At 38.0% G+C, this 27,966-nt stretch overlaps 2 protein-coding genes across 5 annotated transcripts in view; one reads left to right on the top strand and one right to left on the bottom strand.

The window, feature by feature from the left end:
* Positions 1–27,966, bottom strand: part of LOC142222530 (phosphoribosyl pyrophosphate synthase-associated protein 2) — a 73,769-nt gene that overhangs the window by 28,922 nt on the left and 16,881 nt on the right. The gene's annotated exons all lie outside the window — the stretch shown is intronic.
* On the top strand, positions 102–27,449 carry LOC142222529 (cytosolic carboxypeptidase 6). Of its 2 annotated transcripts, none has more exons than XM_075292705.1 (5): positions 102–212; positions 22,116–22,684; positions 22,749–23,120; positions 26,319–26,634; positions 26,702–27,449. In XM_075292705.1, the coding sequence occupies exons 1-5, from the start codon at positions 200–202 to the stop codon at positions 27,295–27,297; spliced, it is 1,866 nt and encodes a 621-aa protein (XP_075148820.1). In that variant the 5' UTR covers positions 102–199; the 3' UTR covers positions 27,298–27,449. The 2 variants fall into 2 exon arrangements, with proteins under 2 accessions (XP_075148820.1, XP_075148819.1); XM_075292704.1 differs by lacking the exon at positions 102–212 and adding an exon at positions 12,438–12,557.

Here is a 27,966-nt window from a genome sequence, read left to right as displayed (position 1 = left end):
ATACCCCCCAACACAACAATTTCATAAGGCTTTAAGGTTGTTATATGATGGATATTTGTTGCATTTTCATGAATTGTATGTCGTTTGTTTTTTTGTTTTTCTTTTTTCAGCCAAAACAAACACTTGAAGGGTTGTACTAGAAAATGTGCATCATCGCTTCCGCCACTTGAGTGCGATGTAAGTGCAATAGCCTCAAAAAATGGGTGATTCAGGTAATTTGAATACACTAATTGTTTTAATACTAGTACTCTTAATTATTGATAATTGAAATTGTTCAAAGGAGGAAAAGTGTTAAACATAGATAAGCTTTCGAAGGTAATTAATCATAATTATCGGTCAATTAGGTGTTGTTGTTGTTGCTGTAACAGTTTATTGTGATTTCATGCATTTTATGTTATACGCTGCTTTGGTACTTCAGCTTGTGGCCAGATCGAGAAACTCTGCGACTAAGGTGTGGTGGTAAGTCGGGTTGGTTTAGCTAGGCAAGAGAAAAGATGACGCGTGTCATGTGGCCCTTGGTTGCAAATTGAACATACGTCAGCTACGCTGCCATCAATCACTGATAAATAGGAATTGAGGTGGCTGTAATTGCCTGATCTTAATTGGGCTAAAACTACCCTAGGTCTCTTTCATCCGGTGCTATGGGCGGTGGTTGGATTCCGAGAACAGGATTAACCTTGTAGCTTCTCACCGCTTCAGCTACAGTATCCTCATGAATCCTCTTCAAACCTGCCTGGTACGCAGCTTGATCTAGAGGCTCTCTTTTGTAGCGCTGTATCTCGCGCTCTAGATGATGTATATCAACCCTTACATTCCTGGGTGGTGGTTGTGTATCCATAAGATGGTGGTTTGGATGATTACTGCGATAACAACCCAGGAGATACTGCTTTGACAACATGTACACCTATAGAAAAAATCATGAACGACGTGGTCATTTCGAAACGATCCGTTCATGAAAGTGAATCAACACACATGTGTTGTCAAACTGAGGTCAATCTGACAACGTAAAAATGACACCATACGTTGTCAAAACAACTTCCAACAAATTAAAAAAAAGATTTCCTTTACCGTGACTCGAACCTGTGTTGTCTGCACGATACGCGTTAACAGTCGCCTTAGCACATTGTCATAACAATGTCTAACGATTATTTTAAGACTTTTCATGGCCAAAGAAAAACGAATGCCGTTCATGAAACCGTGAACGCCCGTGGACGAAATCGTGAACATTCCGTTTTGATTTTTTGTGAACGTTTCTGTTTCATTTTGACAACGTCCGTTCACGGTTGTCAAACACAATTTTTTCTATTAGTGTAGTTGTGTCTTCGCATAGGTATGATCTTTGTCTCCACATAAAGGTGATCCAGGGGTGTGCTGCGGAGACACCCAGTCGCAGTTCTAAGGGCAGCGTTCTGGCAGGTCTGTACGTTATTCCACTGCGTATCACTAGTCTGCGGTGTCCACACTGGAGCTGCATAGTTTACCCCCGACCAGCCAATTGCCTTATAGGTAGTTAACAAGGTTTCTTTGTCCTCACCCCAAGTACTGTCGGCAAGTGACTTGAGGACCTTGTTTCTACCACGGAGCTTATTACAAATTGCAGTGGTATGGGCAGTAGAGGTGTACACGTGACACGAAATTGTCGTGACTCACGAAAATTTTCGTGAGTCACGCTGACGGCAACGGCGTGAGTCGTGAGTCACGCTGACGGCAACGGCGTGAGTGTGCGTGAACGTGATTAACCAACCAAATGTCGTGCGTGAGCGTGAGTCACGAAAATTATATCTTCGTGAGTATGCGTGAGTTCGTTACTTCGGAAAAACACGCTCACGAAAATAATCCCGCTGACGAACATAAATTGCTTACGAGTTGAATTCAGTTATAATTTTAGTGATATCCTAGGTGGTAAAAGTTTTATAACGCACTCGATTTTAACCATACTCATGTTTTAAGTCAGGTTCTAAAGGTAAATCACTCATAAAATTATTCGTGAGTCACGAGGTTTTTCGTGAGTCACGACATTTTTCGTGAGTCACGATATTTTTCGTGAGTCACGACATTTAAAAGATTTTCGTGCGTGAGTACAAATTTTTCTTTCGTGAGCGTGCGTGAGCGTGAGTCCTACCAAAAAATATCGTGCGTGAGTGTGCGTGAATAAGATTTCTCCGTCGTGAGTGTGCGTGAGCAAAATATTACTCACGTGCACACCTCTAATGGGCAGACGACCTGAAAAGGCTGTCGAATGTGACCCCAAGAATCTTGGGATAATTTGTGGACGGAATTATTTCGCCATCGACACTAATATTCAACTGCCTGCGCACGTCTGCCGTCCATGTAGTGAACAGTGTGGCTGAGGATTTGGTGGGGGATATTCTCAAGTATCAATTAGATTATATTGTATGCCGTACAACCCAAACTAAAATTAACGTCTAATGTTCCAAGTAATTTTGGTAAATCCCAAAAAAATATAAAATTTTAGTCACCAGCGTGATGCAAGACAGTCTTGGCGGCAACATTAATTATGGCAGTAAAAGTGCAGTGGTTAGCATGCTGCCCGTGCTTACGAAGAGCCGTAGCTTTCAATCCCAGATTCGACCGAATAATTTTATTACGAGTAGTATTTCACGTTATCTCTGAAGTTTTCAAATCTTCTCTAATACTACATTCACGCTATGCTCGAGATTTCATATACCAAAAGAGAAGATTTCGAGCATAATCATAAGCGTAGAAAGGCCCCTGGGGGAGAGCTTAATCCCTCTAGAAAATGTTTAGTTCGATTCAATTCAAAAGTTTGACTTCCCTTAAGGCATAAAAGGTCAAGATCCCGTAGAAAGTGAAAGAGGAAGTTCCCCAGGGTGGGATGATATCTCCAGCACTGTTTATCCCCTACCTATCCTCTATTCCACCCCCTTTTGACGGCATCGAGTTTGTATCATACGCATGGCATTCGGGCCCAATGTTTATGACACCTGCGATCAAATAAACGTCTACTAATCTACTAATTTTACCAGTTATTTCACTGCGAGAAATTTGAGGAAATTCGCCACCAAATCCTCAGCCACACTATTCACTACATGGACCGAAGGAGTAAGCAGGCAGTTGAATATTAGTGTCGATGGCGCAACAATTCCAACCACAAATTACCCCAAGATTCTCCGGGTTACATTCGATAGCCTTTCCAAGTCGTCTGCCGATGCCAATGCAATTTGTGATAAGCTCCGCGGTAGAAACAAGGTCTTCAAGTCAATGGACAAAGAAACCTTGTTAACTACCTATAACCGGTCTGTGGTAAACTATGCAGCGCCAGTGTAGACACCTCAGACAAGTAATACGCAGTGGAATAAAGTGCAGACCTGCCATAACTCAGCCCTTAGAACGACGGCTGGATGTCTCTGCAGCACACCCCTGTATGTGAAGACAAACATTATGCTTGTGCTACCAACATGTGATCAAAGCAGTGTTATCGCAATAATCATGCAAACCACCATCTCATGGATAAACAACCACAACCCAGGAATGTAAGAATTGATCTACACCATCTAGATTCATGAGGATACTGTAGCTTAAGCGGCGAGAAGCTACAAGATTAATCCTGTTCTCGAAGTCCGACCACCATCCATAGCACCGGAGGAAAGGTATCCCCCACGGCAGACTTTGGCCCAATTAAGATCTGGCAAGTGCAGCCGTCTCAATTCCTATCTATTGATTTATAGCAGAGTAGCTAACGTGTATCCCATCTATAACCAACGGCCACATGACACGTGTCATTTTTTCTCTTGCCCAGCAAAATCTAAAGGGTGATACGTTCAAAATTTGGTCAATATAAACTTGACGTATTTCTTTCAATTTTGCATTTAAAACACCTGAACACCCCTCATTTTGAAGGTGTGTAGAATGTTGTAGAATGTTGCTCCTATTTTGATTTTGGAATTCACTCTTCAGTTGTCAAAATGCCGTCCAAGCAAGAAGAGCAGCGTATCAAAATTTTGCTCGCGCATCGCGAAAATCCGAGCTACTCGCACGCAAAGCTGGCAAAATCGCTAAAAGTTGCCAAATCAACCGTTACAAATGTAATTAAAGTGTTTGGAGAACGTTTGTCGACAGCCACGAAGTCTGGATCGGGGGGAAATCGAAAACCGGAAGCCGCTGAGACGACAAAAAGAGTTGCCGGTAGTTTCAAGCGAAAACCTAACCTCTCTCTCCGAGATACCGCAAATAAGCTGGGTGTATCGTCTACAACCGTGCATCGAGCCAAAAAACGAGCCGAACTATCGACTTACAAGAAGGTAGTGACTCCAAATCGCGATGATAAACAAAATACGACGGCCAAAGCGCGATCCCGGAGGCTGTACACGACTATGCTGACGAAGTTTGACTGCGTGGTAATGGACGACGAAACCTACGTCAAAGCCGACTACAAGCAGCTTCCGGGACAGGAGTTTTATACGGCAAAAGGAAGGGGAAAGGTAGCAGATATTTTCAAGCACATAAAACTGTCAAAGTTCGCAAAGAAATATCTGGTTTGACAAGCCATCTGTACCTGTGGCTTGAAAAGCAGCATTTTCATAGCTTCCGGGACTGTCAACCAAGAAATTTACGTGAAAGAGTGTTTGAATAAACGTCTGCTGCCTTTCCTGAAGAAACACGGTTGTTCCGTACTGTTTTGGCCGGATTTGGCATCTTGCCATTACGGTAAAAAGGCCATGGAGTGGTACGCCGCCAACAACGTGCAGGTGGTTCCCAAGTACAAGAACCCTCCCAACACGCCAGAGCTCCGCCCAATTGAGAAATACTGGGCTATTGTCAAGCGGAACCTAAAGAAGACCAAAAAACTGCTAAGGACGAGCAGCAGTTCAAGGCAAACTGGCTTTCTGCGGCGAAGAAGGTGGACAAGGTGGCTGTACAAAATCTGATGGCAGGTGTCAAGCGTGAGGCCCGGCAATTCGAATTTGGAAAAGCGAAAGCCTAACTGAATAGTTTTCCTGAATTTTATACTAATTGAACTTGAAAAATAAATTTAATTTGATTTTTTAAATAAACGATTTCACCGATTTACACGCGTTTTCCCTTGACCAAATTTTGACCGTATCACCCTTTACTTAGGAAATTATTGGCCGGATTGATTTTTGTTTCAATTAAAAAATTTGTTGATTCAATTAAATTTTTAATTGAATATCTTTTCAAACTCAATTAAAATTTTAATTGGAAAATTTTTCGTGAAATTTTTTTCTGTGGAGTAAATATTCCAAGAAAGTAGTGAAAGTTTAACTGCTTTGATGCCGAAGAGAAATCACAATGTAGCACCACAAGGTGGTATACCACCAAAATTGCCTCATCATTAGCCTCTTCCAGGATGGAATCGGCGAGGGAAGGCAGTCTTGACACCGACTTAAGCATAATCGAATTAGAAGGCAATATTCTCCTACCAATCAAGTGTTGTAGTGGCTGGAAGATCTCTAGCCGTCAGTTAAGAAGAGACCCGACTTCCTGGGTAAATCAGATAGGTACTATCTCAGCTAAGATCTGATATATCTAGGTATCTTAGCAGCTACTTCCCTTTCTAAACCCAGCAATTCCTGATGAAGGCCAAACATTTTGCCCCTTTCCTAATGAGGCACTTCTTCACACTTCCTTCAATTAATTTGTGTTTCTTCTGACAACGATTATACAAACGACTTCGAGCAGCGATAACAACCGTCATTACTGTATTCGGGTATACGGCCCAAAGCGGACACAGGGTTTTCAACTCGGTCAAAGGACTACAAACAACTCCCAAATTTATAACTAGATCTGTGCATAGTCAATGTTGAATGAAAATCCTCTAAGGGTATGGACAGTTTTATACATAGATTCCTTGAAAAATAAAAAGAAAAACAAGCGCAATCACCATGATGTTATTTAGTTCATTTTTGACAAAGTTGTTCAAATAATTTATTATTTGACCACCTCCGGACCACGACGATTAGAATATGTTTTGTTCACGCTCGACACATATGCTTTGAATTTTGTTCAAGACTCACGTGAATCACTTGTGCCACTACAAATATTTACGAGTCATGCAGACACCCCTATTATGGATTCACTGGTTTATGAGAAAATCTTCAGACGTGTCGAATTCCAGACATACGTCCGAATTTTCCAATAAAGCAAACAACGTAAACGAACATAACACGCCACCCCAAAAAAATTGAACCAGCTGACCAAAAAAAAGAGAGAGCGAGATGTATCTACATAAATGATTTGAGCATCTAGAACATATCGATGTCGGATTCAGAAAATCTGCACGCCCAACATACAAATGCAGAAAGTCTGAATTTTTGTTTTGGGTTGCCGACTCCGTGGGGTAATTTCTGTACAGCGGAACCTTCAATTCAAGAACTTTAGCGGACAAGTTTTCCATCACAGTAGCCAATTATACTGGAGCTCCGGCATCAACACGTTCGGCATAGTTGGCTTTGCGCAAAAGATGATTGATACGACCAACACACAAAAAAAAGTTTCTCTGATTCAATCACGAAATTAATTGATCCAATTTATTATACCCTCCACCACAGGATGGGGGTATATTAACTTTGTCATTCCGTTTGTAACACATCGAAATATTGCTCTAAGACCCCCTCCACCACAGGATGGGGGTATATTAACTTTGTCATTCCGTTTGTAACACATCGAAATATTGCTCTAAGACCCCATAAACACCCCCCCCCCCCTCCGATCAGAGCATATCCGTCCGTACATCCGTCTGTTGAAATCACGCTAACTTCCGAACGAAACAAGCTATCGACTTGAAATTTGCACAAGTAGTTGTTATTGATGTAGGTCGGATGGTATTGCAAATGGGCCATATCGGTCCACTTTTACGTATAGCCCCCATATAAACGGACCCCAAATTTGGCTTGCGATTGCTCTAAGAGAAGCAAATTTCATCCGATCCGGCAGAAATTTGGTACATGGTGTAAGTATATGGTGTCTAACAACCGTAGAGAAATTGGTCCATATCGGTCCATAATTACATATAGCCCCCATATAAACCGATCCCCCGATTTGGCTTGCGGAGCCTCTAAGAGTACCAAATTTCATCCGATCCGGCTGAAATTGGGTACATGGTGTGAGTATATGGTCTCTAACAACCATGCAAAAATTGGTCCACATCGGTCCATAATTATATATAGCCCCCATATAAACCGATCCCCCGATTTGGCTTGCGGAGCCTCTAAGAGAAGAAAATTTCATCCGATCCGGCTGAAATTTGGTACATGGTGTTGGTATATGTTCTCTAATGACCATGCAAAAATTGGTCCACATCGGTCCATAATTATATATAGCCCCATATAAACCGTTCCCCAGATTTGATCTCCGGAGCCTCTTGGAGAAGCAAAATTCATCCGATCCGGTTGAAATTTGCAACGTGGTGTTAGTATAAGGCCGCTAATAACCATGCCAAAATTGGTCCATATCGGTCTATAGTTATATATAGCCGATCCCAAATCACACAAAAATTGGTCATTATCGGTTCATAATCATGGTTGACACTCGAGCCAAAAATAATCTACCAAAATTTTATTTTTATAGAAAAAATTGTCAAAATGTAATTTCTATAGAAAATTTTGTCAAAATTTCATTTCTTTAGAAAATTTTGTCAAAACTTTATTTCTATAGAAAATTTTATCAAAATTTTATTTCTATAGAAAATTTTGTCAAAATTTTATTTATATAGAAAATTTTGTCAAAATTTTATTTCTATAGAAAATTTTTTCAAATTTTTATTTCTATAGAAAATTTTTTCCAAATTTTACTTCTAAAGAAAATGTTGTCAAAATTTTACTTCTATAGAAACTTTAAACTTAATTATATACGTATTTAATCGGCCTTTTTTAGTTTAATATATACCACGTATGGACTATGTGGTATATATTACGGTGCTAGGAAGTTTTAAGATACCTTGCCATCGACTTGGGTGTTACCGACTTGGGTGTTCGATTGTGGATGACAGTCTTCAGTAGAAGTTTCTACGCAATCCATGGTGGAGGGTACATAAGCTTCGGCCTGGCCGAACTTACGGCCGTATTTACTTGTTTTTTAATTGAAATGTCTTCAATCACAGAAATGACAGTATCAATTACAAAATTAATTGATACTATTAATTTGTTTTTGATTGATTTTTGTTTCAATTAAAAAATTTGTTGAATCAATTAAATTTTTAATTGAATATTTTTAAAACTCAATTAAGACTTTAATTGGAAAAATTTTCATGAATTTTTTTTTTTCTGTGAACGGGGAATTGAAGGCATGCCTGATTGAAACGAGACTTTGCCTTTCCCTTAACATTTCCACATTTACCACGACCAGACATATTTTTTTTTTCACTTTGCTAAGCACAAACACTGTAATGATTTATGTCAGATCGTTATATACACACAAAAAAAAATGTTTTCTGATTCAATCACGAAATTAATTGATCCAATTAATTTTTTAATTGAAATGTCTTCAATCACGAAAATGATAGTATCAATCACAGTTTTAATTGGCCATAGAAAAAATTCTTGATTAAAAAATTAATTGATTTCATTACAAAATTTCAATTAAGTTTTTAATTGATTCAATTAAAAACTTAATTGATGTTGATTGCAAAACTCAATTAATTTAGTAATTAAACAAAGGTAACTATTTTCAATTACATTCTGAATTGGCTTAGAATTTTTAGTTGGATTAACAATTGATTGTTTGAAAAAAAAAAATTAATCAAAAATTTAATCACTTTTATAACTGACTTAGTCTTCCGAATTTGATTAAAAGTTAATTGTATCAATTAACTTTTTAATTAAAAATTTTAAAATTTTCAATCATTGACTAAATTAACTTAATGTTTCTATCTTGATTAAAAAGTTAATTGTACCAATTAATTTATTAATTGAAAAAAAATTCAACTTCAATTAACTTTTTAATTGGAAATATTTTGGTGATATTTTTTTCTGTGTACTTTTCGTTTCGCAATTTGAGGCTTTGAATAATTATAATGAGTCCAATTCCTGTCGCATTCCGTTACCTATTTATATCACATCTTTCCAAACACCAGATAGTTTAAAACGTGCCGAATACAATATCGGAAGAGAAACTCCGAATCCTACCATCCAAAGAGATTGCTAGGTCTAACCTATGTTTCCTCAGGAGATCATCAACGATTGAACCAGAAAATATTAAGGTACATTGAAGAAAATATACCAAATTCGAAGACAGAAATTACAGGTCCGAAACTTAAACTCAGGAAGCCGACATATCGACGAGTATCGGCCAGTTTCTTCTCTTTCCCCAGTATTTGAAAGCGATATTGCCACGCAGCTTCGCCAATATAGCAGAAGGTCATATGTTAGTAATAGGGTGATTGAAGAAAATATACCAAATTCGAAGACAGAAATTAGAGGTCCGAAACTTAAACTCAGGAAGCCGACATATCGAGGAGTATCGGCCAGTTTATTCTCTTTCCCCAGTATTTGAAAGCGATATTGCCACGCAGCTTCGCCAATATAGCAGAAGGTCATATGTTAGTAATAGGGTGATTGAAGAAAATATACCAAATTCGAAGACAGAAATTAGAGGTCCGAAACTTAAACTCAGGAAGCCGACATATCGAGGAGTATCGGCCAGTTTATTCTCTTTCCCCAGTATTTGAAAGCGATATTGCCACGCAGCTTCGCCAATATAGCAGAAGGTCATATGTTAGTAATAGGGTGATCCGGTTATGTTGAGCTGATTCAAAGCCTTTGATACTATAAGTTAAAGATCGTCACTATAAGATCAGTACCAATGTTCGGTTATCGCGATGAAATGCTAACATCTTTTTAATAAAGCTGGTGACATTTTGTGAGAGTAGGTAGGGTTTCAAAGATGATCCACACATTTTGTATAATTATGGCTGTTTTATTACACTATGTATTAAAACTTAGCCTATTCACAAAATTTCCATTGGATTCTGTCTCTAGCTATTGTTCCAAGTTTGCTACAAGATTTAGATGTTTCTTGCATTATTAATCTACACCATTTAGATTTGGGACGTCCTCCTCTTCTTCTTCCCCGAGGAATCCACTAGCGATTGCAGTACTAGAGGTACATTGCTAGTATCCTGTACGTAACGTATGTCCACGCCACCTAAATGTTCTGCATTTTATTTAACATTGCGTTCGTTGGTTATAGTTCTTCGTAACCATATTCTTAAGATTTTAAGAATATGGTTGTTTGCGAAGCACTATAGTTTATTGTGTTATTGCGTCTGTTATATACCACGTCTAACATCGGTATAAGAGAACTGACTTCATTCCTTAACCTATTTATATCACATCTTTCCAAACACCAGATAGTTTAAAACGTGCCGAATACAATATCGGAAGAGAAACTCCGAATCCTACCATCCAAAGAGATTGCTAGGTCTAACATATGTTTCCTCAGGAGATCATCAACGATTGAACCAGAAAATATTAAGGTACATTGAAGAAAATATACCAAATTCGAAGACAGAAATTAGAGGTCCGAAACTTAAACTCAGGAAGCCGACATATCGAGGAGTATCGGCCAGTTTCTTCTCTTTCCCCAGTATTTGAAAGCGATATTGCCACGCAGCTTCGCCAATATAGCAGAAGGTCATATGTTAGTAATAGGGTGATTGAAGAAAATATACCAAATTCGAAGACAGAAATTAGAGGTCCGAAACTTAAACTCAGGAAGCCGACATATCGAGGAGTATCGTCCAGTTTATTCTCTTTCCCCAGTATTTGAAAGCGATATTGCCACGCAGCTTCGCCAATATAGCAGAAGGTCATATGTTAGTAATAGGGTGATCCGGTTATGTTGAGTTGATTCAAAGCCTTTGATACTATAAGTCAAAGATCGCCACTATAAGATCAGTACCAATGTTCGGTTATCGCGATGAAATGCTAACATCTTTTTAATAAAGCTGGTGACATTTTGTGAGGGTTTCAAAGATGATCCACACATTTTTTATAATTATGGCTGTTTTATTACACTATGTATTAAAACTTAGCCTATTCACAAAATTTCCATTGGATTCTGTCTCTAGCTATTGTTCCAAGTTTGCTACAAGATTTAGATGTTTCTTGCATTATTAATCTACACCATTTAGATTTGGGACGTCCTCCTCTTCTTCTTCCCCGAGGAATCCACTAGCGATTGCAGTACTAGAGGTACATCGCTAGTATCCTGTACGTAACGTATGTCCAAGCCACACAAAATGTTCTGCATTTTGTTTCACATTGCGTTCGTTGGTTATAGGTCTTCGTAACCATATTCTTAAAATTGACTGACTGACTGACTGACTGACTGACTTCACGCACGTATGAAAATTCTGATTTTAGTGCCCTATTTAATATTTTTGCAGCTCCCCACACGGCTCAAGCGAACAAAGGAAAATTTTGCTTTCCGTAGGAGGTCATATATATTCCCTAGTCTTCTTCCTGCCTCATTAACTACACTGCCTAGATAATCGAATTTACGTATTTATTCCACCGGCATATTGCGAATGGCCACCGCGTTATCATTGCAAGCGGTAATTCGCCCGATTCAATGCGTGTCACACAGGCAGCACTCGTTGATAAGAGTGAAGTTTACCACCTTCCGCAATTTAAAAGTTTGTATTCCCCCAAAAAAAATTTCCCATCGTTCCACTTTCATTATACCAATGCTCCATATCAAATTAGCCTGAAAATACTTCTATGAAATTCAAACACCCTGCTTAATAATACCACAAGGCGAATGGCAATTTCAACAGGCTTTTAAGATTGTGCCATAAAACTAAAGTAGAAAACAATGCATTCCAATTAAAATGCAAATCCACCCAAGTGAATACGCCACCATTTGAGATAAATGCTTGCACGCATTCAAGCTTAAACAAAGTCACACGTCAAAAGTAGTAAAAGTAGAAGTAATTCTTTTGCCAATCAGCCTTCCTGGAGACATACCACCCCGCGAAACTGAAGGACTGACACCAATCATAAACAATATTCCGGCGAGTATAGATGAATTGAGGCTATAGAAAAGGTGTAAACCATGGAACGCCATTTCAATTCAAATGTCTTAGGTGCAAAGATAGCAAAAGGCTTTAAAGGTTATTGCAGAAGACATTTCCTGTTTTCTAAGGATAACAACACCACCGACCTATGGGAATGAATGTTGGATTGGTTAAATTAAAAAAAAACCTAATACTACACATACACAACCTCACACATGTATGTATGTCAAAATGTGTAGGTGGCCCAACTCTAGCACTTCACTTTTATGATAGAGGCGGAAATTTGAAAATAAAAAATACTTTCCATTTCATGGAAACAATTAAAATCAAATTCAATAATGCCTTGAATGGTTTGAAAAATATTTAGCTACATTGCGTTGAGATTGAGTAGAATGCATTTAGAATCATACTAAGTTTGGTTTAGACCACAAGTATTTTGTCTTTAGAGTGAATTAAAATTTTATAAAAAACAAATTAAAAATGTTGGGTGTTGCAAAAGATCCACTGGAGCATACAAGCATGTATGAACGCATGGAAGAGGGTAAATATTGTTAATGAGGTCAAATAAATTTTTTAAGTGTCCAAATAGGTCTAGAATTTTTAAAAGTATCAGATAATGGAAAATAATCAACAAGCAAAAGTGGAATTTTTATGTTTTTAATGTTGAAAACCTCAATTATTGCGAAGTGGGATGAAAATGAAAGGTTGATTTGACTTGAAGTATCGTAACCCTTAAATTCACAAGTTAAGCGATTTCTCCGAAAAAATATATAATATGGAAAATGGTAAATAAAGAATATCTGAATGCCACATTTTTATACCCACCACCATAGAATTTTGACGGGGGTATAATAAGTTTGTCATTCCGTTTGTAACACATCGTAATATCGATTTCCTACTATATAAAGTATATATATTCTTGATCAGGGAGAAATTCTAAGACGATATAACGATGTCCGTCTGTCTGTCTGGCTGTCTGTCTGTTGTAATCACGCTACAGTCTTCAATAATGAAGCAACCGTGCTGAAAATTTGCACAAATTCGTCTTTTGTCTGCAGGCAGGTCAAGTTCGAAGATGGGCTATATCGGTCCAGGTTTTGATATAGTCCCCATATAAACCGACCTCCCGATTTGGGGTCTTGGGCTTATAGAAATCGTACTTTTTATCCAATTTGCCTGAAATTTGAAATCTAGATGTATTTTATGACCATAAAGAGGTGTGCCAAAAATGGTGAGTATCGGTCCATGTTTTGGTATAGCCCCCATATAGACCGATCTCCCGATTTTACTTCTTGGGCTTATAGAAACCGCAGTTTTTATTCAATTTACCTGAAATTGGAAATCTAGAGGTATTGTAGGATCACAAATACGTGTGCCAAAAATTGTGAGTATTGGTCCATGGTTTGGTATGGTCCCCATATAAAACGACCTCCCGATTTGGGGTCTTGGGCTTATAGAAACCGTAGTTTTTATCCAATTTGTCTGAAATTGGAAATCTAGAGGTATTTTAGGACCATAAAGAGGTGTGCTGAAAATGGTGAGTATCGGTCCATATTTTAGTATAGCCCCCATATAGACCGATTTCTCGATTTTACTTCTTGGGCTTCTAGAATCCGAAGTTTTTATCCTATTTGCCTGAAATTGGAAATCTAGAGGTATTTTCGGGTCATAAAGAGATGTGTCGAAAACGGTGAGTATCGGTCCATATTTTAGTATAGCCCCCATAAGAACGATGTCCAGATTTAACTCCTTGGGTTTCTAGAAACCGTAGTTTTTATTTGATTTGTCTGAAATTGTAAATATTCTGGTAATTTAGGATCACAAAAATGTGTATCGGATTAAGTTTTTATCGGTTCATTTGGTATAGCCTCCATATAGACCGACTTCACTTCTTGAGGGTGTAGAAGGCGCACTAATCATGAAAATTGCTTGAAACTCAATGTAAAATTTCCAGATTTTACTTCTACAAATTTAAGAGTTCATATCAAGACGTTATTTTATAATTTTCTTGCACACTTACAAGAGATGTTAATGATTCCTCTAAAACTCAAACAAAAATGGTTCTTATAAATCCAGAATCTGATATAGTCCTCGTTGTTGAAATCTTTAAATTTGTGTTCGGGAAGTGTCCTCAAGCCCTCCTGAAATTTTAAAGGAAACCCTAATATTTGGTTCATGGTGGTGGGTATTTAAGATTCGGCCCGGCCGAACTTACTGCTTATATACTTGTTTTTTTTCAAAAATGCACAAGTTAACCGATTCCTACGAAAAAGGTATATAGAGTGACTCACACGTCTAACCGGACGCTACCATCGTTAGGTTTAATTTTATCAATTCTCTGTGAAAAATATAGATTTATGGGTAAAATGATACACAAAAATAAAGGAAATTTTGTTTGTTATTCTATTATAAAGCAAAAAAGGCACAAAACGGTCACTATTAATATATAGTCTCTTTGGTCCGTCTGATCACATTTTTGTGATCAAAAGTCCAATCGCCTTCAAATTTGGCACAAGTTCCTGTTTCGGGTCAGAATAGAACCCTATTGATTTTGGAAGAAATCGGTTCAGATTTAGATATAGCTCCCGTATATATCTTTCGCCCGATATGCACATATATGGACCCAGAAGCCAGAGTTTTATCCTGATTTACTTGAAATTTTACACAAACATAACACTTGGTCGTATAGTCAAGTGTGCCCCAGAAGCCAGAGTTTTACCCTAATTTGCTTGAAATTTTGCACCAGGAGAACAATAAGTACTATAGTCAGGTGTGCCAAATTTGATTGAAATCGGTGCAGATTGAGATATAGCTCTCATATACATCTTTCGCCCGATATAGACTTATATGGCCTCAGAAGCCAGAGTTTTAGCCCAATTTGTTTGAAATTTTGCACCAGGAGAACAATAAGTACTATAGTCAAGTGTGCTAAATTTTATTGAAATCGGTTCAGATTTAGATATAGCTCCCATATATATCTTTCGCCCGATTTTCCCTCATATGACCACAGAGTTCAAAGTTGTAATCTGATTTACGTGAAATTTTGCACAGGGAGTAGAATTAATATACTAAGTATGCATGTCAAATTTGGTTGAAATCGTTTCAGATTTCTATATAGCTTCCATATATATACTTTTCCGATTTGGGTAAAAATTACCAAAATACCCACATTTTCCTTATAAAATCGCCACTGCTAAGTCGAAAACTTGTAAAAGTGACTCAAATTTTCCTTTATTTCTAATACATATTTATCGACCGATAAATCATACACTTTTGTGATGTTGCCTCAAAATTGGTTCAGATTAAAATGTTTCCCATATTTATACCCTGCGCCACACTGTGGAACAGGGTATTATAAGTCAGTGCATATGTTTGTAACACCCAGAAGGAGACGAGATAGACACATGGTGTCTTTGGCAATAATGCTCAGGGTGGGTCCCTGAGTCGATATAACCATGTCCGTCTGTCCGTCCGTCCGTCTGTCTGTGAACACATTTTTGTGATCAAAGTCTACGTCGCAATTTAAGTCCACTCGCCTTCAAATTTTTGTCAGAATAGAACCCTATTGATTTTGGAAGAAATCGGTTCAGATTTAGATATGGCTCCCATATATATCTTTCGCCCGATATGCACTAATATGGACCCAGCAGCCAGAGTTTTATACCGATTTGCTTGAAATTTTGTACAAACATAACACTTAGTCGTATAGTCAAGTGTGCAAAATTTGATTGAAATCGGTTCAGATTTAGATATAGTTCCATATATATCTTTCGCCCGATATGGACTTATATGGCCCCAGAAGCCAGAGTTTTACCCTAATTTGCTTAAAATTTTGCACTAGGAGTACAATTAGTAGTATAGTCAAGTGTGCAAAATTTGATTGAAATCCGCTCAGATTTAGATATAGCTCCCATATATATCTTTCGCCCGATATGGACTAATATGGTCCTAAAAGCCAGAGTTTTGGCCCAATTTGGTTGAAATTTTGCACAAGGAGTAGAATTAGCATTGTAGCTATGCGTGCCAAATTTGGTTGAAATCGATTGAGATTTAGATATAGCTCCCATATATATCTTTCGCCCGATATGCACTTATATGGACCCAGAAGCCAGAGTTTTATCCCGATTAGCTTGAAATTTTGCGCAGGAGTACAATTGGTAGTATAGTCATGTGTGCCAAATTTGATTGAAATCGGTTCAGATTTAGATATAGCTCCCATATATAGCTTTCGTCCGATTTACACTCATATGACCACAGAGGCCAATTTTTAACTCCGATTTAGTTGAAATTTTGCACAGGGAGTAGAATAAGCATTGTGGCTATGCGTGTCAAATTTGGTTGAAATCGGTTCAGATTTAGATATAGCTCCCATATATAGCTTTCGCCCGATTTACACTCATATGACCACAGAGGCCAATTTTTAACTCCGATTTAGTTGAAATTTTGCACAGGGAGTAGAATAAGCATTGTGGCTATGCGTGCCAAATTTGGTTGAAATCGGTTCAGATTTAGATATAGCTCCCATATATAGCTTTCGCCCGATTTACATTCATATGACCACAGAGGCCAATTTTTAACTCCGATTTAGTTGAAATTTTGCACAGGGAATAGAATTAGCATTGTAGCTATGCGTGCCAAATTTGGTTGAAATCGGTTCAGATTTAGATATAGCTCCCATATATATGTTTTTCTGATTTCGACAAATATGGTCAAAATACCAACATTTTCCTTGTTAAATCGCCTCTGCTTAGTCCAAAAGTTGTAAAAATGACTCTAATTTTCCTAAACTTCTAATACATATATATATCGAGCGATAAATCATAAATAAACTTTGGCGAAGTTTCCTTAAAATTGCTTCAGATTTAAATGTTTCCCATATATTTTTACTAAAATTGTGTTCCACCCTAGTGCATTAGCCAACTTAAATTTTGAGTCTATAGATTTTGTTGAAGTCTATCAAATTCTGTCCAGATCGAGTGATATTTAAATGTATGTATTTGGGACAAAACCTTTGTATATAGCCCCAACACATTTGACGGATGTGATATGGTATCGAAAATTTAGATGTACAAAGTGGTGCAGGGTATAATATAGTCGGCCCAGCCCGACTTTAGACTTTCCTTACTTGTTTTTTACTAATATAGTGTACCATCCCAGCCGACTTAAATGTTAAGTCTATAGATTATATTTTTTTTTTTTTTTAAATGGAGTCAGATTTAAATGTATGTATTTGGGACAAAAACCTTTATATACAGCACCCAATACATTTGACGGATTTGATATAGTATCGAAAATGTGGATTTACAAAGAGGTGCAGGGTATAATATAGTCGGCTCTACCCGACTTTAGTCTTTCCTTACTTGTTCTTTATAAAAAATAGGGGGCCACCTTTTATTGCGAATGTCACTTTTTGTGCCACTATTCAGAAATTCTCAACGGTAACGGTGTTAATAAATCATGTATTTACACTTATAAACGCGAAAGTAAACTGCACCCAACGAAGGTTGTTCGCGCTCGAAGTACTTCCAAGCAAATGATCCTCTGTTTATCTGGAAAAACTGGTCGGAAACGTACCACTAGAACAACACAGAACAATCAATTCCGAATGGTATACAAACCATTTTTTGGACAGTTATCTTCCAAGAAATCAGGAAAACCAACCGCCGAAGACATCACTCTTCACCCAGACAAAGCGAGCTCTCACACATCGGCTCAAACAACTACATTTTTGAGCACTCAACATCGATTTGATGGATCATCCGCCGTATAGTCTTGACTTGGGATCGAATGACTTCTTTTTTACCGTACTTACAAAATGAAAAAAGAGGTCAACGTTTTTCGACAACTGAAAAAGCGATTGTTGCATTCAGAATGCATGTATTTTGGAGATAACTCAATCAGAGTGGCAAAAGTAGTTCAAGCGCGTGGAGGAAATTATGCATTAAAAAATCATTAATCTTGAATCAATGGAAATCAATAAGAGCAGAGATGGTCTGTCGTAAACTGTAAGGTATTTGACATACATTTACGATGTATTTTACCATACGTCAAAAACGTCGTAAAATACTTAGTTTTTTGACAATATAAGAATTTGTAACAGTATACTTTTTAGAACAGTTTATTTCGTACTTTTTTACAATTTTTGTATTCACGAATGCCTTTTCATTATAGAAAAGCCTTTTCATTAAAAGAAAAAGCTAACCTTCATAAAATACTTAGTTTTTGTTTTTCAATATAAGTATTTTTTGTACAGTATACGTTTTTTAGAACCATTTGTCTTAAGGCCGGTAATCTGTTCGGTTTTCGCGTTGAAACTCCATACAAAACCAAAAAATGCTACTTTGTTTTTTCGAGTTGAAAAACTGACGTAAATCGATCAGTCAGTATTTTCATAACATGGCGCCATTTGCAATGTGAATTAAGAAATAATTTATTTATTAAACTGATTTTTGTGAATTTATAATGCAAAAGTGGATCGGATTATTATTTAACAAGTATATACGGCCGTAAGTTCGGCCAAGCCGAATCTTATGTACCCTCCACCACGGATTGCGTAGAAACTTCTACTAAAGACTGTCATTCAAAACTTAAAATATATAAACATCGTCTTCTAAATTGTAAGTTAGTCCATTCGGGCCGACTAAATACGTGTATAATTCAGTTTGACAAAATTTTCTATAGAAATAAATTTTTTACCAAATTTTCTATAGAAATTAAATTTTGACAACATTTTCTATAGAAATAAAGTCTTGACAAAATTTTCTCTAGAAATAAAATTTTGACAAAATTTTCTATAGAAATAACATTTTGACACAACTTACTACAGTAATAAAATTTTGACAAAATTTTCTATAGAAATAACATTTTGGTAGATTATTTTTGGCGATTTGGACCAATTTTTGTGTGATTGGTCATCGGCTATATATAACTATAGACCGTTATGGACCAAGTTTTGCATGGCTGTTAGCGGCCCTAACTAGCGAACAGTACCAAATTTCAACCGAATCGGATGAATTTTGCTCCTCCAAGAGGCTCCGAAGGTCAAATCTGGGGATCGGTTTATATGGGGGTTATATAGAATTATAGACCGATATGGACCAATTTTTGTATGGTTGTTAGAGACCATATACTAACACCACGTACCAAATTTCATCCGATTCATCCGATCCGGTTGAAATTTGGTACGTGGTGTTAGTACATTGTCTCTAACAACCATGCAAAAATTGGTCTACATCGGTCCATAATTATATATAGCTCCCATATAAACCGATCCCCAGATTTGACCCACAGAGCCTCTTGAAGGTGCAAAATTCATCCGATCCGGTTGAAATTTGGTACGTGGTGTTAGTATATTGTCTCTAACAACCATGCAAAAATTGGTCTATATCAGTCCATAATTATATATAGCTCCCATATAAACCTATCTCCAGATTTGACCCCCGGAGCCCCTTGAAGGTGCAAAATTCATCCGATCCGGTTGAAATTTGGTACGTGGTGTTAGTATAGTGTCTCTACCAACCATACAAAAATTGGTCCAAATCGGTCTATAATTGTATATAGCCCCCATATAAACCGATCCCCACATTTGATCTCCAGTGCCTCTTGGAGGAGCAAATTTCATCCGAGTCAGTTGAAATTTGGTACATTGTGCTAGTATATGGCCGTTAACAACCATGCCTAACTAGGTCCATATCGGTCTATAGTTATATATAGCCCTCAGATAAATCGATCCCCAATCACACAAAAATTAGTCCATATCAAGTTCATAATTGTATTTAGCCCCCAATATAAGCGACCCCCATATTTCAATTCTGGCTCTCTACGTATCGTGCAAAAAGTCCATATCGATTCGTAATTATTTTTAGACTTACCTATACATAACTTTTTTGTCTAATATATAAAGGGTGATACGGTCAAAATTTGGTCAATATAAACTTGACGTATTTCTTTCAATTTTGCCTTTAAAAAAACCTGTACACCCCTCATTTTGAAGGTGTGTGTGTGTAGAATGTTGCTCCTATTTTGATTTTGGAATTCACTCTTCAGTTGTCAAAATGCCGTCCAAGCAAGAAGAGCAGCGTATCAAAATTTTGCTCGCGCATCGCGAAAATCCGAGCTACTCGCACGCAAAGCTGGCAAAATCGCTCAAAGTTGCCAAATCAACCGTTACAAATGTAACTAAAGTGTTTGGGGAACGTTTGTCGACAGCCAGGAAGTCTGGACCGGAGGGAAATCGAAAACCGGAAGACGCTGAGACGACAAAGAGAGTTGCCGGTAGTTTCAAGCGAAACCCTAACCTCTCCTCTCCGAGATGTCACAAATAAGCTGGGTGTATCGTCTACAACCGTGCATCGAGCCAAAAACGAGCCGGACTGTCTACTTACAAGAAGGTAGTGACTCCAAATCGCGATGATAAACAAAATACGACGGCCAAATCGCGATCCCGGAGGCTGTACACGACGATGCTGACGAAGTTTGACTGCGTGGTAATGGACGACGAAACCTACGTCAAAGCCGACTACAAGCAACTTCCGGGACAGGAGTTTTATACGGCAAAAGGAAGGGGAAAGCTAGCAGATATTTCGCAAAGAAATATCTGGTTTGGCAAGCCACCTGTACCTGTGGCTTGAAAAGCAGCATTTTCATAGCTTCCGGGACTGTCAACCAAGAAATTTACGTGAAAGAGTGTTTGAATAAACGTCTGCTGCCTTTCCTGAAGAAACACGGTTGTTCCGTACTGTTTTGGCCGGATTTGGCATCTTGCCATTACGGTAAAAAGGCCATGGAGTGGTACGCCGCCAACAACGCGCAGGTGGTTCCCAGGGACAAGAACCCTCCCAACACGCCAGAGCTCCGCCCATTTGAGAAATACTGGGCTATTGTCAAGCGGAACCTAAAGAAGACCAAAAAAACTGCTAAGTACGAGCAGCAGTTCAAGGCAAACTGGCTTTCTGCGGCAAAGAAGATGGACAAGGTGGCTGTACAAAATCTGATGGCAGGTGTCAAGCGTGAGGCCCGGCAATTCGAATTTGGAAAAGCGAAAGCCTAACTGAATATTTTTCCTGAATTTTATACTAATTGAACTTGAAAAAGAAATTTAATTTGATTTTTTAAATAAACGATTTCACCGATGTACACGCCTTTTCCCTGACCAAATTTTGACCGTATCACCCTTTAAGTCATTTTTAGACATGTTCTATTATCACTATTTTGGATTCGTACATACTAAAAAATTCTACAATAAACATGATTTTAGGACCGAAAAAAATTGAATGTATATCTTATACGATTGTTGAGAAATTAAAAAAAAAACTTTGAACTTGTTTCCTGTAAAATTCACTTTTTAGACTTAGCGTACTTCGGAATGGAGACATCGATATGGAACCATCGATATTCAATTTGATTGTTCGATCTTGATTTGTTGTATTCTTTTTTTAATTTGCCATTATTCAAACCATTTGTCGTGGAACACTCTTTGAATTTCATTTTCTTTTGAGAAAAACAGAAAATTTCTCGGAAAAATGTCAACTGCCGACTGAATAGATGTCAAAGAGCGTTGTTTTCTTGACTGTGGCAAATGAGATCCTACTTGTAGTCACGCCCAAATGGTAAAACTCGATAAGAACTTAGCCTCACTGCGTGATGCAAGTGTAATGTATTTTCGTGTGGTAAATTCTCGTGCTACTGCTTCCCAATGTCCAATTTCAATCGGATTGAATTTTACCGAAGAGTTCGCAAATAAAAATAATTAAAAAAAGGCCTTATCCGTCGAAATCAAAGAGCGTTTGTTTAACCTGTACTGCGGCACTTTTCCTTCGATGGATACCAGTAAAAAACTGATTTCCAAATGGCTCGATCATTTCGGATTTTGAATAATCACGTTAGGTGCTTGGAAACAGTTACCACATAGAATAAAATGACAACAATCCACTGAAAGCAGATCACCATATTCACCATTTTAATAAATGTTAATGAAATCCCTGAAAATTAAGCAGACTCTTTAATATTTTATTTTTTCATGTATATAAAAATAAAATGCAATTAACTTGCCTTACATCAAATTAAATGTCAAAATTGGTCTCGTTTCTCAATTTTGCAGACAGTGAAGGTAGTGATGGAGAGGGCGGTATGGGTAATGTTTCACGGGTGATTATTCGTCCGGCCGGTGTTAGTGGCAAAGCCAAAAGAGGTCAAATTTGCTTCGATGCCGCCTTCGAAACAGGAAATTTGGGTAAAGCCAATCTGGTGGGAGAATTTGAATATGATTTATTCCTACGTCCGGATACTTGTAATCCACGCTTCCGTTTTTGGTTTAACTTCACCGTGGACAATGTGAAACAAGATCAAAAGGTTATCTTCAACTTTGTGAATATGAGCAAAGCTAGGAATTTATTCAATTCTGGTCTGACACCACTGGTAAAATCATCATCCAGACCGAAATGGCAAAGGCTACCCAAGAAACATGTCTTCTACTATCGTTCACCACATCACCAGAATCACTATGTGCTAAGCTTTGCATTTAACTTTGACAAAGAGGATGATGTTTATCAATTTGCTTTAGCACCGCCTTATAGCTATTCACGTATGCAATCGTACCTGAATATTATCGAGAGTCGCCAGCAGCAGGGTGAGAAAAAATTCACAAGGAGTTTGCTAACGAAAACTTTGGTAAGTTGCAATTAATTCGATTAATCGATTGCTCCTTAATTTTATGTCCATCTTTTTTCCTCAGCAAAATCGTAATGTTGATTTAATAACCATTGATCATGTTGTGGGCAAAGTTAAGACAAATCGTGTCGAACGTTGTGTCATACGTGTCATTGTAATTTTATGCCGTTCGCATGCCAATGCTAGTCCTGCTTCGTTTATGTGCCAAGGTTTTTTGGAGTTTCTTTTAAGTAGCCATAATATAGCAAAAATATTACGTGAAAATTTTGTATTCAAAATTGTGCCAATGGTTAATCCGGATGGTGTTTTCTTGGGCAATAATCGTTGCAATCTCATTGGCCAGGATATGAATAGAGTTTGGCAAGTGGCCACAGAATTTTCACATCCCGAGATATATGCCATAAAGAATATGTTAAAGGAAATCGATAACTCTGATGTAAGTATAAAAAAATGATACCGTAGATGTAAGCCCTATAAACTTTGGGGTCGGAAATAAATCAAATTTAAAAAAATTTTAAAAAAAATTCTTAAAAAATCGAAATTAATTCTTCTTCGATTAATTTCAAATTCGATAAAAGGAAATCTAACAATAATTGAGTCACAATGCCGTAAAATATTAAATTGAACTTTTAAATCTCTATAACGTTTCTATAACCTATAATTGGAAAAGTCGGCTTTTCGCTTTTCATGTGGCTCTGATCACAGATTGCACACATGCTAGCTACGCCTCTATCAATTCATCTTAGTTGGGGCATCGACTGTCATTTTCGCTCTACCATTCTCGGAATACTCGACAAACTACCAATTGAAAAATCAAGCTTATCTCTTCGGATCAATCACCGTCACTTTGCCAAAGGTGACTGAGATCCCATCATCCTTTAAGCGGTTCGAGAAGGCACTCACTGTTGACCACAACTTACCGGTTTCCATTGCTAAGTTACATTGCTAACCATGTGTTCTCACTCGCCTGTGAGTCCAGCCGCTTCTAATGGAAAGTTGGGTCTCACCTGGGCCATTCGACCAGCAGGTATGATGCGAACGGCTGCTGTGTTGAACACATTCTGAGCAAAATGAACATGGGAGGGAGATCACTGAAGCCGAGATTGGTGTATTCTCAGAAGCCGTATCAATTGGTTTTCTTTTGGTTGATAAACGCCCACTTTTCAGAGGTTATTAAATCGGAGGGTCGCTCTATGGTGAGAATTATGGGGAGGATTATGTTCCCTGTGAAATGGCGGATTGTCAGGACATGTCCGTTATTACACCAGGACAGGTGATATGATCTCCAGAATGGAGAGAATTATGGGGAGGTGGTATGATCCCTGTAAAAATGCGGGTTGCCAGGGCACGCAATTTATCAGACCCTGTGCCGATAACGAAATGTCTGGTGAACTGCTGCAATCACTGATAATCCTCGTGATGGCCTCTTCGTTCACCGTGCAAAATGTGAAGTCATCAATCAGCTCTGCCAATGTTATGACTGTCTTACCATTACCTAAGATAGAATGCCAAATTTCATGGTGTATATTGAAGCCTTCTAGTACCAATCGATTATGTCCACTCAACGGCCACTGAATGTGGAGCATAGCTACCAACCAGCGGTATATATTGTATATCTCTATGTCGACAACCCTAGACTTGACTGCTACTCCCATATATTCCATGCAGGGGTCACTAATGTCTGCGACAAGAGAGATTGGTCTATACTCCACGAAGTGGTGCAATGTGAAAACCAGGCCACCACCTTCACTTCTTATTCTGATACTCTTCCGATTTATAATGTCGACATACCCACTAATCTTATCTCGAAGTCCGTTGCAATTAAAGTTCATAAAGATGATCTTTGCGAAACCAATACAACAATATTGTCGGTTGGGTAGCGTCGTCTGACGACCAACTGCTACTGTCCTTGCAGCATCCTGCCCCGTATTCAGTATACTATACTTCCGCAGCGATGTTAGTGCGGAGCATTTCGGGAAGTGCACCCACTCCAGGCACCGGTTACAACTCACCCAAACCAAACGATGGCGAATCTGGTTCGCAGACTGAACAGAACCATGGTCGGGGATTTTCCTCTACCCTGGCTCAGACAAGAAGCAAACGGAGAAGGCTTCCCGGGATGCACGTACAACACGTACATTGCTGTGGCAGCTACTCTCAGATGAGTTGAATGCATTGGGTCAATCCGGTGCTGAGAGGACGCCGCCGTGGGTTTGGGTGACATCGGTAACTTCAGCTCAAACAAATTGTGGGGTGTCGTTGCGTCGGATGACTAGAGATGATCTGCCACTTAATGGGCTGCGATGAAGCCCGAGCGGAGACAACTTAATATTAATGACTATCAGATCAGCTTATCCAAACTGCTATAGCAGCAACAACTAGGGATGTCCTATGAAATGTCGGTTATACACCTTTCTCATGTCTTCGCATCAGTCATCTCCGTTGGCAATTCAATCCCATCATCCGTCCTTTCACGATTTGAGAACACTCCTATCAGTACATTTGCTCAAGTTACTGCTTCTACTGAGACAGACGAAGGCAACTCGACCAGAGGGTAAACACCGATCGGCTAATGCATTGAAGATGTCCCAGAACTTCCTCTGGCTAGGACATCAGCTGCGATCGGTTATAAACCTTTCTCATCTCTTGGCATCAGTCACCGCCTTTGGCAACTGAATCCCATCATCCGTCCTATCCCGATTTGAGAATGCTCCTATGTGTACATTTTGGTCAGTTTACATCAGGTGCCCTAGCCAGATGGTATGTTTTTGTTAGACGACTTTCTTCTCTCAGTATAAGATCTACTGCTTCTACTGATTCAGACGAAGGCAATTCGACGGTGACTGGTGCGGATAAAAAGCGACCAGCTAATGCATTGAAGATGTTCCAGAGCTTCCTTAAGCAAGTACATAAGCTGCGATTGGTGTAGTCTCGGAGGCCGCACCAATTGAGTTTCCTTTGATTAAAAAAATTGTAGGCGCTCATGGATTATTAAAACGGAAGGGAAGGTAATATGAATCCAGTGTTGCCAATAACTAGTAACTGTACACGAGCTACTGAATTCACCCATAATTCTGGTGGTTTGGTAACCTCGTTCAACCTCGTTGTACAAAATGTTACCTACGTCTAGGTTAGGTATATGTATAGTGGATGCTCGTTATTTTAGGCTCATTTAGATAGCCCATTGTGGTACCACATGTAATGAACATCTCTTATATCAACAAATGCTACCCGACTCCATGTTTAGCTCAATGACAAGCAATCCAGAGTCCGAACGGCCCTTTCGGAAGTGTGAGGTATTCCAGCTATACACTACACAAACTACAGCTGATCGAAATAGAACGTTGATGAATAAAATTCAGATAGAGAAGGAATGGAATGCCACTGCCTAAACACGCATGGCTCTTTTTAATATGACATTCGAATCCAGTTTGGGTTCTAGGGAAGATGACCTTCATCTGCAGTACTAAATGAATGAGGGAAATGGTCTTCATACTCTAAGTGCGTCTGTGCGGCAGCAACATTAACCTAATTGTCATCCATCATATGAACCATATTAGAAAATAACTGCATTTCCTTTGCTAATTATCATTAATTGAACGACCTTCTCCGTATGTTTTTCCCTCATTTGCAGTCCTATCAAATCGATTTCGTCATTGATTTACATGCTCACACAAGTTTACATGGTTGTTTTATCTATGGCAATACCTATGAAGATGTCTATCGGTATGAACGACATTTAGTGTTTCCTCGTCTCTTCGCTGGAAATGCCCAGGATTATGCTGCTACGAATATGATTTTCAATGCAGATGAAAAGAAATCTGGTTGTGCCCGACGCTATTGCTGTGAACGATTAAGTGATACAGTAAATGCATACACCTTGGAAATATCAATGGGTGGTCATTATCTGAAGGATGGTAAAACAGTGGCTCTATACACTGAGGATGGGTGTAAGTATAATCTTTAAGGTGGAAAATCAGCAAAAAGACCAACTAAAGGCTTATTTCTTATTTACAGATTATCGCTGTGGCCGTAATTTAGCTAGAACATTTTTACAATATTATAGATTCATTAATGTATTACCAGTACCATTGACCACAGAGGTGCGGCAAAAGAAAAGACGACCACGTACTCATAACTCACGTTCAAGATCGAAAAATCGCTATGAAGTCAAACCTCGTCCCAAGACAACCCGATCATATGCTCCCATATCCTATACGAATTTATCGATTTGCTATGATTCTGGTGGCTCATCGGATGAAGGTGGTCTTTCGCCTACTCGTACTTTAGCTCCTGGTAGTAGCCATTTTAGTGGTTATCGCAATTATCGTCGAGTTGCCAGCTGTACAGTGCCTTGCAATGGGGCCCAGCATCATCATCACCAGCAACCCATTGATCAATTTGCTTTATTACGAATAAAATCAGGACGTTTTGATTTGGCCCATGATCCCTCATTGAATGATTATTGTGGCAGCAAGAGTAAAACTCAATCGCCAGAGAAACAAACGCGTTTTGAGGTACCCGTTAATGTACCACCCAAACCATATTTATCGATTATTGATTTGAATCAATTGACAAGAGGAAGTTTAAGAGCATCAAGTTTTGAAGATTAAATGTGAAGGCGGCGATGTTTTCGAAGGCCTCATTGTTGTATTTTATGCTTAATGCTATTGCTCTCAATTTGAATCAAATGCTTTATGACGTACAAATATTTTTCCTAAAATATTGAATTTTTCTTTACTTATTTATAGTTAAGATTATTAATATATTCTCGACTTATACAAAAAATTGCTGTAATAGTAAATGTTTATAAATACGAAGGTTGGATTTTATATTTCAGGATTATATAGCTAAAAGAAATATTAATAATCGAAATCCCTTTCTTTTTTAATATTTTGACAAAATTTTCTATAGAAATAAAATTTTGGCAAAATTTTCTATAAAAATAAAATTTTGACAAAATATCCTATAAAAATAAAATTTTGACAAAATTTTCTATAGAAATAAAATTTTGACAAAATTTTCTATAGAAATAAATTTTTGCTTGAAATATTCTATTTTTCTTTACTTATTTATAGTTAAGATTATTAATATATTCTCGATTTATACAAAAAATTGTTGTAATAATAAATGTTCATAAATACGAGGGTTGGCTTTTATATTTGAGGATTAGAAAGCAAACAGGAATATTAAAAATCCCTTTCTTTTTTAATATTTTGACACACTTTCCTATAAAAATAACATTTTGACAAAATTTTCTATAGAAATAAAATTTTGACAAA

This window comes from Haematobia irritans, chromosome 1 (assembly GCF_050003625.1).
Source record: "Haematobia irritans isolate KBUSLIRL chromosome 1, ASM5000362v1, whole genome shotgun sequence".
Taxonomy (NCBI): domain Eukaryota; kingdom Metazoa; phylum Arthropoda; class Insecta; order Diptera; family Muscidae; genus Haematobia; species Haematobia irritans.
The sequence above is the reverse complement of the archived record's forward strand: the minus strand, read 5'-3'. Positions and strand labels throughout refer to the sequence as shown.

Bases quoted from the DNA above. Each gene is read 5' to 3' on its own strand.
- LOC142222529 (XM_075292704.1), top strand. From the start codon at position 12,497: ATGTTGGGTGTTGCAAAAGATCCACTGGAGCATACAAGCATGTATGAA. The intron at 22,685-22,748 runs GTAAGTTGCAAT...TTTTTTCCTCAG, and splicing joins GTTTGCTAACGAAAACTTTG to CAAAATCGTAATGTTGATTT. The intron at 23,121-26,318 runs GTAAGTATAAAA...CCTCATTTGCAG, and splicing joins AGGAAATCGATAACTCTGAT to TCCTATCAAATCGATTTCGT.